Source organism: Embiotoca jacksoni, unplaced genomic scaffold (genome assembly GCF_022577435.1).
Source record: "Embiotoca jacksoni isolate LCO1_2020_lvr unplaced genomic scaffold, fEmbJac1.0.p SCAF_6, whole genome shotgun sequence".
Taxonomy (NCBI): domain Eukaryota; kingdom Metazoa; phylum Chordata; class Actinopteri; family Embiotocidae; genus Embiotoca; species Embiotoca jacksoni.
This window is the reverse complement of record NW_027185414.1, coordinates 15642775-15660689: the sequence shown is the minus strand read 5'-3', so window position 1 is coordinate 15660689 and position 17915 is coordinate 15642775. Positions and strand designations below refer to the sequence as shown.

General features: G+C 40.1%; 1 protein-coding gene across 1 annotated transcript in view; it reads right to left on the bottom strand.

Annotated features, from left to right (window-relative positions):
* Positions 1 to 17915, bottom strand: part of galnt18b (UDP-N-acetyl-alpha-D-galactosamine:polypeptide N-acetylgalactosaminyltransferase 18b) — a 75224-nt gene that overhangs the window by 27398 nt on the left and 29911 nt on the right. The window contains exons 2-6 of the mRNA XM_069174152.1: positions 15284 to 15479; positions 11579 to 11745; positions 3988 to 4171; positions 2827 to 3024; positions 2552 to 2666 (exon numbers count right to left, since the gene is read on the bottom strand). Coding sequence (XP_069030253.1) covers positions 2552 to 2666; positions 2827 to 3024; positions 3988 to 4171; positions 11579 to 11745; positions 15284 to 15479 — 860 coding nt within the window. The remainder of the gene's footprint in view (positions 1 to 2551; positions 2667 to 2826; positions 3025 to 3987; positions 4172 to 11578; positions 11746 to 15283; positions 15480 to 17915) is intronic.

Genomic DNA, 17915 nt, shown 5'->3' with positions numbered 1-17915 from the left:
TGCCATCATGGATTTAGTTGCAAATCCAAACACCACAGCCAATAAATTGCTCTTATTCAACAGGCCCATTTAAGATATATGTGTATTATTTAACTATTATTATTACTGATAAAATAATAGTGACATAAATTGATCAGAAAAAGTGAATTGTTAATCGTAAATATTTGTACGTCATAATCATTTTCAGTGGAAAGTTTGCAATCGTGACAGCCCAACAATCCAGCTGCACACTCGATATTGTTCTATGAAAACAACACATCATGCACATCATGATGGAAATATGATGCTTCCACTCTGTGACCAACTGTGGGCAGAGAGCAGCGGTTCATTTCCTCCTCACACGACTGAGGACAGCCCTTTCAAGACCCAGCCAAAGCCTGCAGCCATTGGCCTGGTTTGCGTGTGTCTCTGAGGATCCGTCAGTAGCCAGTCTGTGGGCTGGCAGGTGGTCTGGAGGCATGACCAATACGCTACAGACAAGCAGACAGACCCTACTGGGGCTCTATGGGACTTCTAAACTGGGGCCAAGCCAGGGTCCTCCAGTCTTTTAGCTCTTAGCTCACTGTGTCACCCTCTGTTTCAGCTGCACCACACAACTATAAACTACATTTAACTCCAGGCAAGGGCGAGTTCCTTCACTCCAAAATAGCCCAGCAAGTAAATAACATGTTAGGACAAAACTGAATTCAAAACTAAGACACCAAGCAATAAACCACAATGATGGTTTATAAAAAAGTGATAGAATTATTGATGTGTCCAGCTATAAAGCAGTAAGTGGGGCTATCATACAGACCAGGGATTCTAAAAGCATGTAATTTAAGGAGGTAAAAATGACTTGCAGGACTTATCTCCCTTCTTTTCCGATGATTGCATCTCTGCCATTAGTCAGGATGGATATTTCCACATTCGGCATCCTGTCATAAACTTGTCTCCATTTCCTTCTCACAATGCAATCTAATGAAAGTGCAGCTGAGGAGGAGTCCCTTGCTTCTCGCTGATATTGAACAGGCTCATAGCTACATTAATGATCTTGGTGCACTATCATTAGCTATTCCTAAGGAGGGTAGTTCTTACTCTGGCCCATCTGCTTGAGGCACTGCTGAACTGAATGCACACCGAACGATTTTCAGCTCCCAGTCAGAGCTGATGATAGCATACGAATTAATTACATCACTGTGAGAAGAACACAAAACACAACAACAGACGCAGTATGTCTCTCTGCTCTGAGAAATGTCAGCATTCTCCTCACACATCATTGCTAACAGTTACAATGACTTTGAGCCCTACAAGTCTCACATGTACTTCAGAGGGATCACCAGGGGATGAAGGTGATCATTCAGACTTCAGAATTAATTAGTAGTGATCATTTGTTCTAGCTAAAACCACACACGAGAGAGGGAGCATGTCGCAGTGTGTTCTGGGTACACTTGCTGTCAAATCATCTAAGCGTTTGCACCAGGCTGCTATTAAGGCCTTTTGAAGGATCAGTTGGGTAATATTCTCTATGGACCACACGGTAGGTATTCTAAATGCTGATTCAAGTATTTCTAGAAATTATATACTTTTGGGTTGTGGTTAGATTATTTTGTCAACTGCTTTTATTAAAGGTAAACAATGAACTTTGAGCCTAAATGTTATAGCTGACATGCAGGAGCATTTTGAGGTGTTTAGGAGAAAATGGGACATCTCCAATTGGATGACAACTGCAAACACATCCCAGGTAGCCAGCTTACTCATACTGATTGAGGCTAAATGTCGGCTGTGTTCTGGCAGCAGGTCACTTTTGGTGAGCCAGCTGTGGTCCCTGTAATGGCCACCAGACGTGGCTCGGTTTTGGGTGTGGGGATTTGGGATTTGGGCCTTCTACAGTATGTACCACGTTTGGGGACCTGCATTTTGGCAAGACACTGACCTGATTCAGTTTTAACACCCAGACCCAGCCAGTGTACTTTTTACGGTTCTGGGAAGTTATTCATACTGTACCTGGGCCAAGTTATTACTTCTAGTCTGCTGGATTTGGGCTGTTAAGAGGCCAAACCATTTTGGCTCCCTGAAAATTTACTGAAAAACCATGTCATATGAACGAAAGCTCAACGATAAATACTACATGGATCTTGAGGTGAGATTGTTTCATTATAGTTTCAGTATATATTTGTACCCAGTTTCTAAATATTTGGTCCTCAGTAGGAATTTGAGGCCGCGTCCCACTGCCTTATTCTATAATGCAAATTGTTGCAAAATAATAATCTTGAGGTTTTGCAAAGAGCACCAGTTTGACAGTTTGCAGAATTAATATTTTACATTTGCTGAAATGCTTCTTATGATCTCTTTAAGAAGTGCCACTCCACCTCTACACAATGTTTAAATGCACAGCTAAATTACACTTTTCCAGGTTAGTATAATGAGTTAAGTATTTTACATACATAAAGTGAGCGAAGCCCTCTGTGACCTTGCTCCCAACAGCCATTAGGTGTCATTATCATAGTTAATTTTCCACATATTACCTGGATGAACAATGGCCCATAGCCACAGGAGTGACATCATTACTCACCCTGATGCCCAGCTCCACATTTTCTCCCCCGTACACCTCCATCCCTTCATCCAGCAGACCAATCTCCTCAAAGTAAAGCCTGTCCACCACGAAGCAGCCAATCAGGGCAGGGCTCCTGGGGGATTTAAGATGATGAAGATCATTTTTGTTTGTCAGTTGCTGTCCTCTGCACAGGTAATGTTAATGTTGCCCATATGCACAGTTGCTATAGTTACAGCAAGGACAATGAAATGTATCTGACTTCAGGCTATCAAGTCATTGTTGTTTTCACTTACTGGATTGGTGCACTCTTGTTACCCTTGTGCCACCAGGACTTGGGTGGGTTGAGGTAACGACACCACAGCTCCCAGTCAAAGCCCTGGGCAGACAGCGGATACTCTTCAATCTCAAACGTGTCATACTTGATGTTATCGAACGACGGGGAGATTATGCGGGTTCTGTCCTCTTTAATTCTCTGAAGGATGGGTTCAGCCCTAAAATTATGAAAAGAGAGAGTAATTTCAGTGCGAGTATCTGCTTTGACAGGTTTTCTCCATTAGCTTTGTGATAATGTTTGTCATGCGACGGCACTTTAAAAAAAACAATTTCACAAAATGATTTCAGTTCAATTTATTAGGCTGACAAAGCATCATGGCCCATCTCATAACTTAATGGAAATTATATTGTTTGAGCAAAATATGAAGATATGCTTACGCAGTTGCGAACACAATGAAAAGGAAACACTGCACAGTCAAGGTCATGTAGTTTGACGTCACCTCTACTGTTGAATATATACAAAAGGACTGACGTTTTTTGTGTTCCACTTCTTAAGGTGTTAGTGTTAAAAACTGGCTCAAAGAATCCATGCAAGAGATTTGTTTTCAACAAATGTAATTTATTAAAAGTAAACCTGACACGAAATGATAATCGATTTTGGATTTGCATCACAGGTGAGCGATATAGCAAGCAAACAGGCCACTGTTTATAACCTGGTAGGCCTCGGTGAACTACATCAGTTGACAAATGAAAGAATGTAACAAAGATTTGAAGCAATAGTTCAACATTTTGGGGAATATGCTGATTTCTTGCTGAGACTTAGATCAGATATATACGACTGTCCAGTAAATATGAAGCTTTAGCTCTCAAAGACAATTAGCTCAGGTTAGTATAAAGACTGGAAACAGGGGCAAACAGCTATCCTGACTCTCTCTGAAGGGGACAAAATCCACCTCGCAACAGTCATCAATCTTTCATTGATATGTTGTACTGAATGTTGTTTGTGGATTTGGGTGTTTTTCGTCAGACACAGAACACAGGCAGAAAGGAGCAAACCTGCAGGCTTTGTTTCAAAATGGAATAATTTTCTGTGAACCCACACACGGCGATATGACTCGAGAACCAGAGCTCTTCTGTTGAGCTGAGCTAATCACATGCTGCACTCATTGTGAGTGACTCACCATCCGACGTTGAACTCGACGTGGGCATCAAACAGGGCAACAACTGGGGCAGTGGCAGCCCTCCACCCACTCACTCTGGACCGTATCAAACCCTCCTGCTTGGTATGCCGCACCACCTTAATGAATCCTGGATGCTGGCTGTTTTTCTCGGACACAAAATCCTGCAGTTTCTCCTTAAGGTCATCTACAAAACACACAGACACACATGAATTTTACTTCAATATCTGAAGAGTTTCTGAAGATCTCATTTGAGATAGGTGAGTAAAGTGAGAGCTACTTGTGAATAAACCACCCACAAGACGTCGTCATGTCCCCCTCCAATGGGCAGTATTTCTTTGGTCAGAGGCCAAAAGCACTCATGCTTCACTGCTTTGATCACTGGACCAAATAGGCAGTAGCTTGAGCCAGCACTGAAGACCTCCATGGGGCTTACCAGTCATAACGGGATATTGCAATATTGAGGACTCAGCCTGCAATGCTTTTCAAAACACGGGGGGAGGAGATGGAGGAAGTCCATGTGGTTTGATGTTTGGCTTCAAAGTTTACCTCCATTATTACCTGAGCTATATACTGTATGATGAATCATAGCCCGCAGGATAAGAGCCAGTGCTACTTATATAATAAAGAATCATCACTTTTAAGTTGGATAAGTATTGCTACTAATTTTATCAGAAATACAATAACGGCAGTGTGTTAGACGTTCCCCTTGTGTTTCAACGAGAAAAATTGTCAAAGCAAGCTTCGATGACTGCTGTAAAATGTCAAACCACAATATATCACAACTACATGCAGTTATGTACTGTCAACTGAACAAAGCAAATATAAAATTTAAAATACTGTGTTTCATCATTCCTTTTACAAATCACATTATGTTGCTGTGTTCTCACTATTTCACTTTTAATCAGTGTTACCTTGAGAGGCTGAAGAGAAAGGGAAGCAGCTGCAAGCAGATGGAGTGGACGCTCTGAAATCTGTATCTGACTTTTTTAACAGACATCGTGGTGCAAATTTATCTCGTCAAAAAAAGTTTGACTATCTGGTAGTGAAGTGAAGTGTATGGAGACTTTGGACGTTTCGTTCCCACCTTTCATCAACTCTACAAGCAGCATCTTTTCTTTAAATGAAAATATTTTACACACTTAGCACAACATGTAAACCTCATCATTGATTTAGCAAAAGTAAATCCTTAAAATGACATCTACTTCACCTTTAGGAAAAAAACACATATAAAAACTTGTGATGACATGTGACCACGTGACATGTGATAGTACATGTAAAACGGATTTTGCCTGTGAGAAACATGTGGTTTTGGAACATTTTCATGTAATGTGTGAAGCCCATGTAGATTCCCAAGTGAAAACTTTTCCACATATTATCCCCATCTTATAATATGATGCAACATGTGGTAAACATGTGACATACAGGTGAACACATGTACCATGTGGAAAACATGTTTTACTGTAAGGTTCTTATTCATTCGAAATTCCAGAATTCATGTGAATAAATTAAATTTCAAAAATTTAAAATGATGTCATACTTCACTTTAAAGTCCATTCTCAGTGTTTGCACACTGGATGTTTCAAGTTTCCCCATCACTTTTATATAAGACGGATATTGAAGCAGGATCTATTTGAGAACTATTTGTGATGTCACACATCCAGTCGTAGGGCTCGCCCCTTAAAACGATATTCTCAATGAGAACAGAGAAAGTTTACCCTTTCAGCAGATTATTATGAAAATAGCCTTTGAGTTTTAACTTCTGCACTGTGAAACTCAAACATTCAACTGTAGAAACAACAACAAAAACATTCTCTTTGAAATACTTTTTCAGCAGTCTTATTTTCTCCTAGATGTTTGCCTTGGTAGTTAATGTTGGCATCTGCTTTTAACAAAGTCTCACAGCATATCACTCACATCTACAGCCTTTAATTTCAACAGAAAAAGCAGGAATATGTATGAGGATCTTATCTTTTAATCATCAATCTTTAGTGGTTGGAAAAGCAGTAATTATTTTCAGCCATACGTGGAGTGTTAGAATTTCAATCAGTTTTTGCTCTGTCGCAAGAGGTCACACTACATCTCACATATCAGATAAATTCCCAACAGTATATTATATTTAATAAAGATAAATCAGGAATCTCAATTTTTTTTTTTAAGACACTCTACTGCCACTCTTTTCTGCAGACCCTCTCAAGCTCTATTAAGTTGATTGGGGACCATCGTCAACATCTATTTTCATGTCTCACCAGAGATGTTTGAATATGTTACAGTCAGGGCTCTGATTCAGCCTTTTAATTTCATGAAAATGTCCCCATAAAACGAAACTGCAATGTCCTTTGGGTCATTGTTCTGTTGGAAGTCCTAAGCGCACTGGATCAGGTTTTCATTAACGATATCTCTTTACTTTTCTCTTTTCAGTTTTCCCTGTCCCTCCAGCTGAAAAACGCCTCCATAGCATGATACTACCACCACCATGCTTCACTGTTGGGCTGGTATTGGGCAGGTGATGAGACATGACTCTTTCACTTGACAAAATCTTTGTTTCATTAGACCAGAAAACCTGATTTCTCACAGTCTGAGAGTCCTTTATGCTTTTTTGCAAACTCCAAGCTGGCTTTCATGTGTCCTTCACTGAGGAGAGGCTTCCATATGGCCACTCTGACATAACGCCCAGGTCAGTGTCACAGTAACCGTTGTCCTTTCAGAAGTTTCTTTCATATCCATACAGCATCTCTGGAGCTCAGCCAGAAAGATTATCGGGTTGTTGGTCTCCTCTCTTACCAAGATCTTTCTTCCCTGATTTCTCAGTTTGGCTGGGCGGCCAGGTCTAGGAAGAGTCTGGGTTGTTCCAAACTTCATTTAAGAATTATAGAGGCAAATATGCTCTTGGGAACCATTAATACAGCAGAATGTTTTTATAGTCTTCCCCATATCTGTGCCTCGACATAATCCTGTCACTGAGCTCTGCAGGAAGTTTCTTTGACCTCATGGTTTGATATTTGCTCTGATACGCATTGTCAGCTAAATTTCTACATACAGGTGTGTGCATTCCCAAATCATTTCCAACCATCTGAATTTACCACGTCTACCATAACAAAATGTGAAAAAAGTGAAGGGGTCTGAATACTTTCTGTACTCACTGCATGTTCGGTATAATAGTAACTCTTACAAAGACCTAGCAGTGGTCAGTTTTTATCCTGCCTGGTTAACTGCAATCAGTTAACATTCCATGTGTAAATTTGTCCTTGATTATATACTTTATATATAGCTTGAAGCAAAGGGATTCTTGTACTAATTCAGGTTTTAGGATATTTAGTAGACAGATTAGCTCAACAATTCCTTTAATTTGGACTCTTATTTCTGGTTAAAGGAAAGCTGTGCTGTAGTTACTCATGATCAGCAGAGATCTTTAATAATTTATGGTCTATCAGTAATTAAGACATTCTGATTTGCATGTAAATTAAAAGTAAGAACGATGCAGTGTTATGCCACATAACAAATCATAATAAAGCACACTTCATTAAACCAGAAATGGCCAATGGCCAACGCTCATCAATTTTCCAGGACTGATATCCTGCTGAAGCTCTGCTGGAAAGCAATGTGTTTGAGGATGAAGTTAGACTGCAACAACAAGTGAACAGATTTATAAAATCACTGTGCAGCCAGGCAGTAAATCCACGAACATATTCTAAATGTAACTAAGAATGCTCAAGGTTTTATCTCAGAAGATAAACAGCAAAGCTAACGGTGAGCAGCAGAACGGCGAAAACGCCATTTAGCGTCTGTGTCCTCAGTCACATACGACACAATAACAGCAACTACCTGAATGTTTAGACACCGTTTCCTGAATCCAAAACCACATACTATGAAAGCTTTCTGTATTTAAAACGTTCAAAGTTGAACATCGCATAAAAATTATTCTGTTTAGTTTTCCTTTGACTGTGCAGAGAATGAGTTGTCAGAGTACATATTTTTCTGTCTAGGCCCGTTTGCATCATGCATGTTCAAACTAAACACCATTTATCACCATGCAGGCGTTACTGCTTGCACAGCAGATGGCAAATCGGCATGAAGACAGGTCTCACACTTGCTGTGTAGTTTGCACTGCACCACTTGGCAATTTCTCACTACACAACTCTGCGTCAGTGAAAATCTGTGTTTAGAATATCCAACTGACACTCGCTCTTCCTCCACAATCCAACCCTGGGTCCACTAGCAGTTTGTTAAAAACATTGTGGACACATGTTGCTGATGTGCCAGCATAAATATGCACTGTTTGTATATTAAGGTTGGCAGTACACATTGTAAACTTACGTTTTGTGTAACCCCCGGCTTTCATTGGCTGGATCTGCAACAACTGCTTGCTGGATATCCAATTGGTTTCCAACAGTTGCTGGAACTTGTCTGCACACCTGAGGTGCTGAATGAATCCACATGAAGTCAGGGATGCACAATGCTTCAAAGAGAGTAAAGCAAGCCAGAGGTTCTGGCCAGCAACAATTTTGTCTCACAAAATGCAAAGAAAACCCTCCTCAAATGAGAACATTTGCTGTTTTTCTTTGCGCTTTAGTAAACTGAATATCTTTTCATTTTATAGGGAAAATTTGATTCTAAACAGTTAATAAAGGATTAAATTACGAACTGAAATATTCAAGTCTCTTTCTTTGATGGGCAGAGAAAGACTCCATAATCTTCACATATGGGAAGATGACCGATTCAGAGAGTTCCTGACAACTAGAGATCCTGCACAGACATACTTCTACAGTAGACTTCTCAAAATATTTGATTCTGTCTGCTATCTATGATTTGCTAGACGTTAGTGGTTCATCACAAAATATTTTTCCCGAACATATTATCATGTAGGGTAAAGGATGGATTAATAAGTCCTCTGACAGCCTCTCTAATGAGTCAGCCCTTCTCAAACCCTGCTCTTACACAGACGAGTCTTTCTCGGGCCACAGCTTGGGACATTATCCAATTAAGGAGGAATCAGTTAGGTCAATTTGCCCTTCTCTCCCTTGATGGCTACACGTTCTCCTGCATGCTAATGGGTCTCGGAGGTGACCTGTGACAATGGTGGATGACTAACGTAAAGCTGTGGATGATGACCCCTTGAACAATCTCAGCAGCATCACGGGTCAACGGGCTAACGACATTTAGCACCGATAAGATTCACAGTCGTGGTGATAATGATAACACCAGGCCTATCAGATGCAGTGTGACAGAGTGCTCAAGCAAACAGGGTGAAATGCCATCAGCAAAATGTCAATGCGTGACTTGGGTCCCTGAAGGAGCTAAAGGAGACTGCTATCCAGCTCTCAATTATGCGATAAAATATGAATGTTTACTGGCTATGATGTGGTAATCCTCCTGCTCTAGACCGAGCCGGAACAAACTTTTGGTTTTTCACCTTTACATTTTTTTAATGGAAAACTCTGGATAATTCAACTTTCTTGTCAATAATAGCCTGAGGGAGAGCGATCATTCTTATTCCAGTGTGCGCAGATAAATTACAAAATTACACCACAATGATATATATTCTGTTCCAGCGGGCTACAGGTCATGTACATGTTTTGCATTACTGACTTCAGTAAACATACAGCATTCCTCCCATTAACCGCATTTCCCCTGTTGTTTGTCCCTAAATACCATCTCAGTTCTCGTTATAAGCAGCACAGCTCATTTAAAAGTTTGTAGCCTATAAATGACTGGCACGGTATCATTACCTTTTTATTGCCTGCTTTCTTCCTTTGTAATGTAGTTAAGTCTTAAACTGTAAATTACCAGGTCCAGTTTTCACAGGACTACAGTCACCTATCAGTGGTCCCACACATTACTCATCTCAGTGATAACAGCACAGAAAGAGTAGAGCTCAGCACTTGCACATTGTCATCATACATTAAATGTATTTTCGACCTGTCACTGTTTACACCACATCCAATGCATGCAGATGCAAGAATTAGGTTTACAAATGCATACGAGATATCTACTAAAACTTCATCACCTTTCTGGATTGTTATCTGGCTTTGCAGCTAATTAGTGTTATTTATCTATCAGTTAGACCCAGTGAACACAGCCTCTAATTAGCATTAAAGGAGTGTGGAGGTGCGGTAAATATCACAGACACAGATTTCTTCACGTGTAAACACTGACAGGTAAACTATAAAGGCTTTTCTGAACTTGCATTCTCGTCTGTACTCTTGTGGATAAGCTATGATTTTCATCCTTAAACGGCTATAACATCACAACATATACACATATTTTTTCAAGTGAGAAAGTAATCATTTGAATTTGGAATATGTGGCAAATGTATCCTGATAACACTTATTCTGAAATTCACTTCAACATCTTCAGAGATGTGAGGGCCTGCAGCTGGGTGAGGGCATATGGTCACCTGGCAGACCTGCTCCAGTGATGACGGGGCAGTTAATGTCTATCGTATCCCGGGAGAACACTCTTATCTTGGCAAGCCCTTTGGTAATTTATCAAATGTCGCGGTGCTGCTCTGTCTCCGTAGAGTTTGGTTTATAATTCCTTCTGGAAGATATTTGTTGCTGGCATGTTGGGTTGTCTGAGGGGAGAGTTATGGTTTGTTCAGCGGAGCCTTTGTCGACTTTGGAGTTCTTAGACGTACAGATGTCCCATTTAAAAAAAAAAAAAAAAATAAATAAATAAAAAAAATAGATAGATAGATAGATAGATAGATAGATAGATAGATAGATAGATAGATAGATAGATAGATAGATAGATAGATAGATAGATAGATAGATAGATGTAGTTGTTACGATGGGGGAAATAGTTGGAGGAGCTGCTGCAACATCTAGAAATATACAAATAAAACATTTATAAATTACAAATAAACAGAGGTGGCATAGTCTATATTGATATACATTTTATTTTCAGTTCACTTAGTCGGTAGGTAGGTGTAATTAGGTTATAAATTCAAATGAAAAGGGATTACTTTGTTGCAGTACATTAATGGATAGTTGTTGTGTTGAAGTGAAACTCTGTATGGCTGCTTAGATTACACTTCTGTTTTTAAAGTATGTTTTCATTTTTAACATTACAAGAAAAAAGGTCTTCAGGATGAGGACTAATAGTAGCAAATGGAAAATATAAAGCTCTCTCATGTAAACTGTGTAAACCGATAAAGGTATGTTACACTCTAATGGCATTCAGAACTGGCTTCCACAAAGTTGTTTGTATAACCTGCAATGCAACAAAACAACATTTATCTGGTGATGTTCTCCTTGGCCTTTGAAGTAATGCTGGGTCAAGTAGATGTATGTTATATGAAAACTATATCATGGCATTTCAAGGAAAAGTATATTACGACACTGCTTAATCCAGTTTTACCTTGTTATTTGTTAGTGCTTGTGTTTTTTGGTTTTAAAATAAGGCTAAATAAACAAACAAAAACAACATTTCCCAAACTCCATAAATTCAGACTGAAGAATCTCTCCAATTACAGACAAAAGACAATTGCTTCAACATGTCAATAATTCTATACCTTGAAGGGCCTGCGGTGTCATGTTGTGATTGCTAAGCTACAACTGGACAATCACTGTTTGAGAAGGATGATGCGACTTACTGTTACTGCTGTTGTCGTCCACCAGGATTATCTCTTTGAGAAGGTTGGAGGGCGTCCTGTTGATGGCCGAGTGAATGGACCGCAGGATGACAGACAAGGCCTCATTCACAAAAATGAACACAATGCTCACTTGAGGGAGGTTCAAATGATAAGTGACATTTTTGCACCTGTGGAGGACAAGTGATAAATCCTTGGTGAGGCAATGTTCAGGCCTTTAGCTTGTCTAAAGGCTGACAAGATGCATCTGATGTTGATTCCTAAAGAGCAGAGTATTGTCAGGTCTCATGCCAGCTCAGCTTCTTGGCAGACTCTATCAGGATCTTATATTCATTAATCAAGGCATAAATGTTGGCACTGTCACTGGTTTATGGCCAGCAGATTTTTTTGACATTTAATAATTAGAGTTTCTGCACTAGTGGTGAGACTGCAATGCAGTTATAAAATGGATCGGTTCAGGAGGAACCAATATTTGGTTGTGTTGTAAAGTCTCTCATCAACCAAGCTCCTCTCTTTCCCTTTAAAACACAGGTTTCTGGAACCACATGTTGACATTTGCATCGTCTTATCCCAACAGGAAACTGATGCCTTCTTCCAAGAAATGCAGAGTGAGAAAGCTCCAGGTAAAATGCCTTTCAGTTTGAATTGAGGTTTTTGAAATAGAAATATGAAGAGTTTTCTGTGTGTCTGACCGTAGTGGACTGTGGAGACAAATAATAATCCTCTTGAAATGACCGTTTAATTTAAATGTAAAGAGTGAATTGTGTTCTTATCTTAATTTCATTATCTTATCCGTTCTTGTCCAGCCTGTAAAATTGATCTGAGCTCTCCATGTTCATCACGTGCTCCCTCCTGTTGTACTTACAGGATGCCATGACTGAGGCAGACACACAAAATGTGTGTGATTAATGTGTCCCCTGGAACAGTTTTGGATGGGTGTACAGTCAGTATTAATGGAAATGAATGGTCTAAAGGGAATTTAGTGATGCGCGGTGGAGAAAATGCCCTGAAGATCACAAGTTTTTTGCTTATCACTGAAAAGTGAATGATCATCAAGCCAAAAATTAGCGCAGAACTCCAATGAAGATACGTATATCCAATGAGATATGCAGTGAGACTAGAGCAGAAACTGTTGGAAAGTTAATAGTTTGATGGGTCAATGGTTTATTTTTTCAATGAAACTATAAAATTTTGTTTAAGTTTCACAATTTGGGACATTTTATTAACAAATACAAATTATAGGTGGATTGCCATGAAATGTATTCGCAACATTTGTGAAGGATGAACAGTGACTTTATTAAGTGCAACTATCTGGTCAAAGTTTTCACTCATTCTGTGAAATATATCAACATCCTCAATGGATTGGCACATTAAGTACAGACATGGTCCCCAGATGATGAATCCTCAGATTTTTCTACCGGCGCCACCAAATCTGTGGTTTTGAGTGAAATGTCTCAACAACTGGTGGATGCATTTCAAAGACATTTACAGGATACAGTGCATCCGGAAAGTATTCACAGCGCTTCACTTTTTCCATATTTTGTTATGTTACAGCCTTATTCCAAAATGGATTAAATTCATTTTTTTCCTCAAAATTCTACACACAATACCCCATAATGACAAAGTGAAAAAAGTTTGTTAAAATCTTTGCAAATCTATTAAAATTAAGAACGAAAATATAACACGTACATAAGTATTCACAGCCTTTGCTCAATGCTTTGTTGAAGCACCTTTGGCAGCAATTATAGCCTCAAGTCTTTTTGAGTATGATGCTACAAGCTTGGCACCTATTTTTGGGCAGTTTCTCCCGTTCTTCTTTGCAGGACCTCTCAAGCTCCATCAGGTTGGATGGGGAGTGTCGGTGCACAGACATTTTCAGATCTCCCCAGAGATGTTCAATCGGTTCAAGTCTGGGCTCTGGCTGGGCCAATCAAGGACATTCACAGAGTTGTCCCGAAGACACTCCTTTGTTATCTTGGCTGTGTGCTTCGGGTCGTTGTCCCGTTGGAAGATGAACCTTCGCCCCAGTCTGCGGTCCAGAGCGCTCTGGAGCAGGTTTTCATCAAGGATGTCTCTGTACATTGCTGCATTCATCTTTCCCTCCATCCTGACTAGTCTCCCAGTTCCTGCCGCTGAAAAACATCCCCACAGCATGATGCTGCCACCTCCATGCTTCACTGTAGGGATGGTATTGGCCAAGTGATGAGCGGTGCCTGGTTTCCTCCAGACATGACGCTTGGCATTCAGGCCAAATAGTTCAATCTTTGTTTCATTAGACCAGAGACTTTTGTTTCTCATGGTCTGAGAGTCCTTCAGGTGCCTTTTGTCAAACTCCAGGTGGGCTGTCATGTGCCTTTTACTGAGGAGTGGCTTCCGTCTGGCCACTCTACCATACAGACCTGCTTGGTGGAGTGCTGAGGAGATGGTTGTCCTTCTGGAAGGTTCTTCTCTCTTCACAGAGCAACGTTGGAGCTCTGTCAGAGTGACCATCAGGTTCTTGGTCACCTCCCTGACTAAGGCCCTTCTCCCCCGATCGCTCAGTTTGGCCGGGCGGCCAACTGTAGGAAGAGTCCTGGTGGTTCCAAACTTTTACATTTACAGATGATGGAGGCCACTGTGCTCATTGGGACCTTCAATGCTGCAGACATTTTTCTGTACCCTTCCCCAGATCTGTGCCTCGATACAATCCTGTCTCGGAGGTCTACAGACAATTCCTTGGACTTCATGTCTTGGTTTGTGCTCTGACATGTCAACTGTGGGATCTTATATAGACGGTGTGTGCCTTTCCAAATCATATCCAATCAACTGACTTTACCACAGGTGGAAGTTGTAGAAACATCTCAAGGATGATCAGTGGAAACAGGATGCACCTGAGCTCAATTTTGAGTGTCATGGCAAAGGCTGTGAATACTTATGTACATGGGATTTTTTCATTTTTCACAAACAATGTTTCACGTTATCATTATGGGGTATTGTGTGTAGAATTCTGAGGAAATTTTTTTTCTTTTAATCCATTTTGGAATAAGGCTGTAACATAACAAAATGTGGAAAAAGTGAAGCTCTGTGAATACTTTCTGGATGCACTGTATATTGGTATCGTTCTGGTGATCCACTGGCTGTTCATCTAGCATGCAGCCAAATTACAACCAGTCCAATACTTTGATTTATGACCAGCAAAACTCGTGAATTTCCATCAGCATCAGCTGAATTTTGAGTTCACTGCTGTTATCAGGCTAACATGTTAAACAAAAATGGTGAACATGGTAAACAGTATACCTGCTAAGCAACGGCATGGCGGTATAGCATTTGCGGGCATAATTTCATACTAACATCACCACTGTGAAATCATAGCCTCAGTGCTCTTAATATGGCTGTAGACCCTTTTCATCAACAGGTCGTGGTACTTTGATTGTTATGGTGTGACTTCGATCGATTATCATATATCATGATAAGATGTGATAATGATTATGATATAAGGACTTCAATATGGAGACCCAAACATGTTAGCTGATACCATAACTAAACTACAGTATAAATAATTTTTAACACTTTTGCATTCAACTCCAACTATTAAAGTACAATTGATGAAAAAAAATATGTTTGCAGACAATAAAACTGCCACACTCACTCCCTTTACAGATCTATATTATTGACTAACATGTCGTGTGGGGTGCTCGTGCTTGAGCACCATTCTACCGGCAAACTTACCCATCAGGCCTGAGGTCTGGTATTTGCCTGTCTAAAGAGAGACGATCACTGAGGTAGGCGTTATATCCATAGTACTGGAACATCTTCAGTGCCACCCGCCGGTTGTCTGGACCGAGCTCCTGACCCCAGTGAGCAAACAGCGACGAGTCGGAGAATGATGTGTCCGGCTGACCATCCTCTCCCCTCCCTGGAGTCTCTAGGAGGCACAGGAAGACAAATAACATATGAATAATTGTCTAGGCCACAGCATCTCTACCTACTGCTGAGGCTGAGCGTGAGGTGACATTTAAGGAATGTGGAAAAATGATGGTGCTAATATTATCGCTGTGATGAATGTTGTTTCCCTTGTGCTGTAATGTATGTTAGCAGGTGAAGGATAGCCTGTAATTTAAAGAGACTGACTGGTTGTCCTTCAGCAGAAACACCAGGAGTTCATACGCATGAAAAGAGGCTCTAGTGTCCATGAACAAACGATTGGATCCCTACCGAGCTGTTCTTTGCTTTTTGACCTGCACAGAAAGGACAAAGTAAAACTAATTTCCCTAAAGGTATCACTACAGTAACACACACAACCTTTCTATTAATAATAAATCAAGTGGTAATATTTGAGTTTTTCTCTGTGTTCGTACACTAAGACAGAAGGGGTGTTTGTGTGTTTAAAAGGCTGAAAACAATGGTACAAAACAGCGACAGCACAGACAGCAGACAGACATTTAACAAACACGCCTTCAGCGTGACAAACAACTGCTTATGGTCCTTGTCTATCGATTCCCTTCATGCCCAGACTTCATAAAAGTCTGGTGGCATCTTTTAAACATTCTGTACTGTGTCCAAGAGGTTTTAATGCACTTTAAGAGACAAACCTCAGAGTGGGCTTAACAGTCAGGGAGCTCTACCCACATGCGGCTGGTTTAAATGCCCAAAATAATGTAGATAAAAAATGAAGCAATACCCTCTTGAAGTCCACAGTAAAAGTTTCCAAACTGCTTTTGCATGATTACACTGTCTAGCTTGGAAAATATAAGAGAAGCCTGAGATTTCCCAGGTTTTTCATTTGATATGATTCCGGGGACCTGTGGGACATTATGCAGACTCAATAGTGTGCGGCAGTATGGTCTGGTATATAGTGGGTGTGTTATTGAACAGCACAGTGATATTTATGATTTGTGGAAACATGGGGTGCAGGTGAGAGGTTGATGGTAAACCGGTGAAAAAAAAATCTTGACTGACATTTGAGTCTGTAAGACCGCAAGCTGCACGAGGAGCTGCCTCCGTATCGGAATTTGCCTAAAATTATACAACCCACACAAAAAAATATATATATACTGAATAAGGATTTACCCCTAAGCCATGGATAATAATGGCATATTGTTAATTAAAATGTCCTAATCAGCAGGAAATTGAAAACCAGCTCTGGTATCATGACTTAATAATTTCATTAAAAGAGAAGGCTTCAGTCCCCAGCAGCATATTGAGACTAAAGAACAATAAAAAGAAAGATACGTTTCATCACAAAGTTTCAGTATTTCAGGTTGCTGCTGACAGACTGGGGTTATCAGGGACAATTCCCATCCTACCTGGCATAATAAACAGCTTTGTTTTCTTTTTCAGAGTAAAATTAAATCCAAGCTCAGAAAAGTGACAAGTTTTCTTCCGTTAATTGATAGTATTTGTCATCGTTGTGTTTTCTGCCATTTTTATAGAAGCTGTTTTGAATTAGTACGTGTCTAAAGTGTCAGAATACAACAAAAATGAATGAACAGTTTAGGCTGTGGTAAATGAAGACTGAGATCCGTTTTAAAATCTCAGACATGAAATGAAATAGTGAGGAAGGAACATAAATGAAGCAGCCTCAAAGACCCACAGAGGAGAAAGGCTTTGAATTCTCAGTGACACTGCATGCAAAGGACAAGGTTAAGTTTGTGTGTGTGTGTGTGTGTGTGTGTGTGTGTCTGCATGCAGAGTGTGTGTGTTTTAAGCAGATTGAGAATGGTTAATATTCATGAGCAGATTGTTTTAACATTGGAGTGACAAATCGTGTCAGCCAAGTAAGAACTAAAACAACAATATCGAGGGGAGGCAGGTATAATAGGATTACATTATTAACCAAAACAAAAAGAACTTCTCCTGAAAAAGCAGGAGATAGCACAAAGTTTCTTTGAAAGGTAAACAATACTTTTGTATCAGTAGTTTAAAATTAAAACACACATGTCTCCCTTCCACATTTGGTTATTAAAAAGGACATATTCATGTACCTCAACCCTGAGTCTGATGTTAAAGCAGACACCAAAAGAAGCTTTCAACAGGCATTTGGTGATAACAACTTTCACTCAGTATTCATATAAATCTTCATTTACAAAAATGAAATTCAAAATGATGTTATCTGTCCAGCACCAAACAGCACACACACACACACACACACACCCACCCACCCACCCACCCACCCACCCACACACACACACACACACACAAAGTGGAGAATTTAGTGGCTAGAGAGAGATTTTTCTCCTCAGGAGTTGGTGGAGACCAAAATAGAGATAAAGGGGAGTTCATATTGGACTTATATTTCCTAGTCGGTGAGAAATATAAATAAATCTTCTCAATACCTGACAGATGTGTAAATGACCAACTG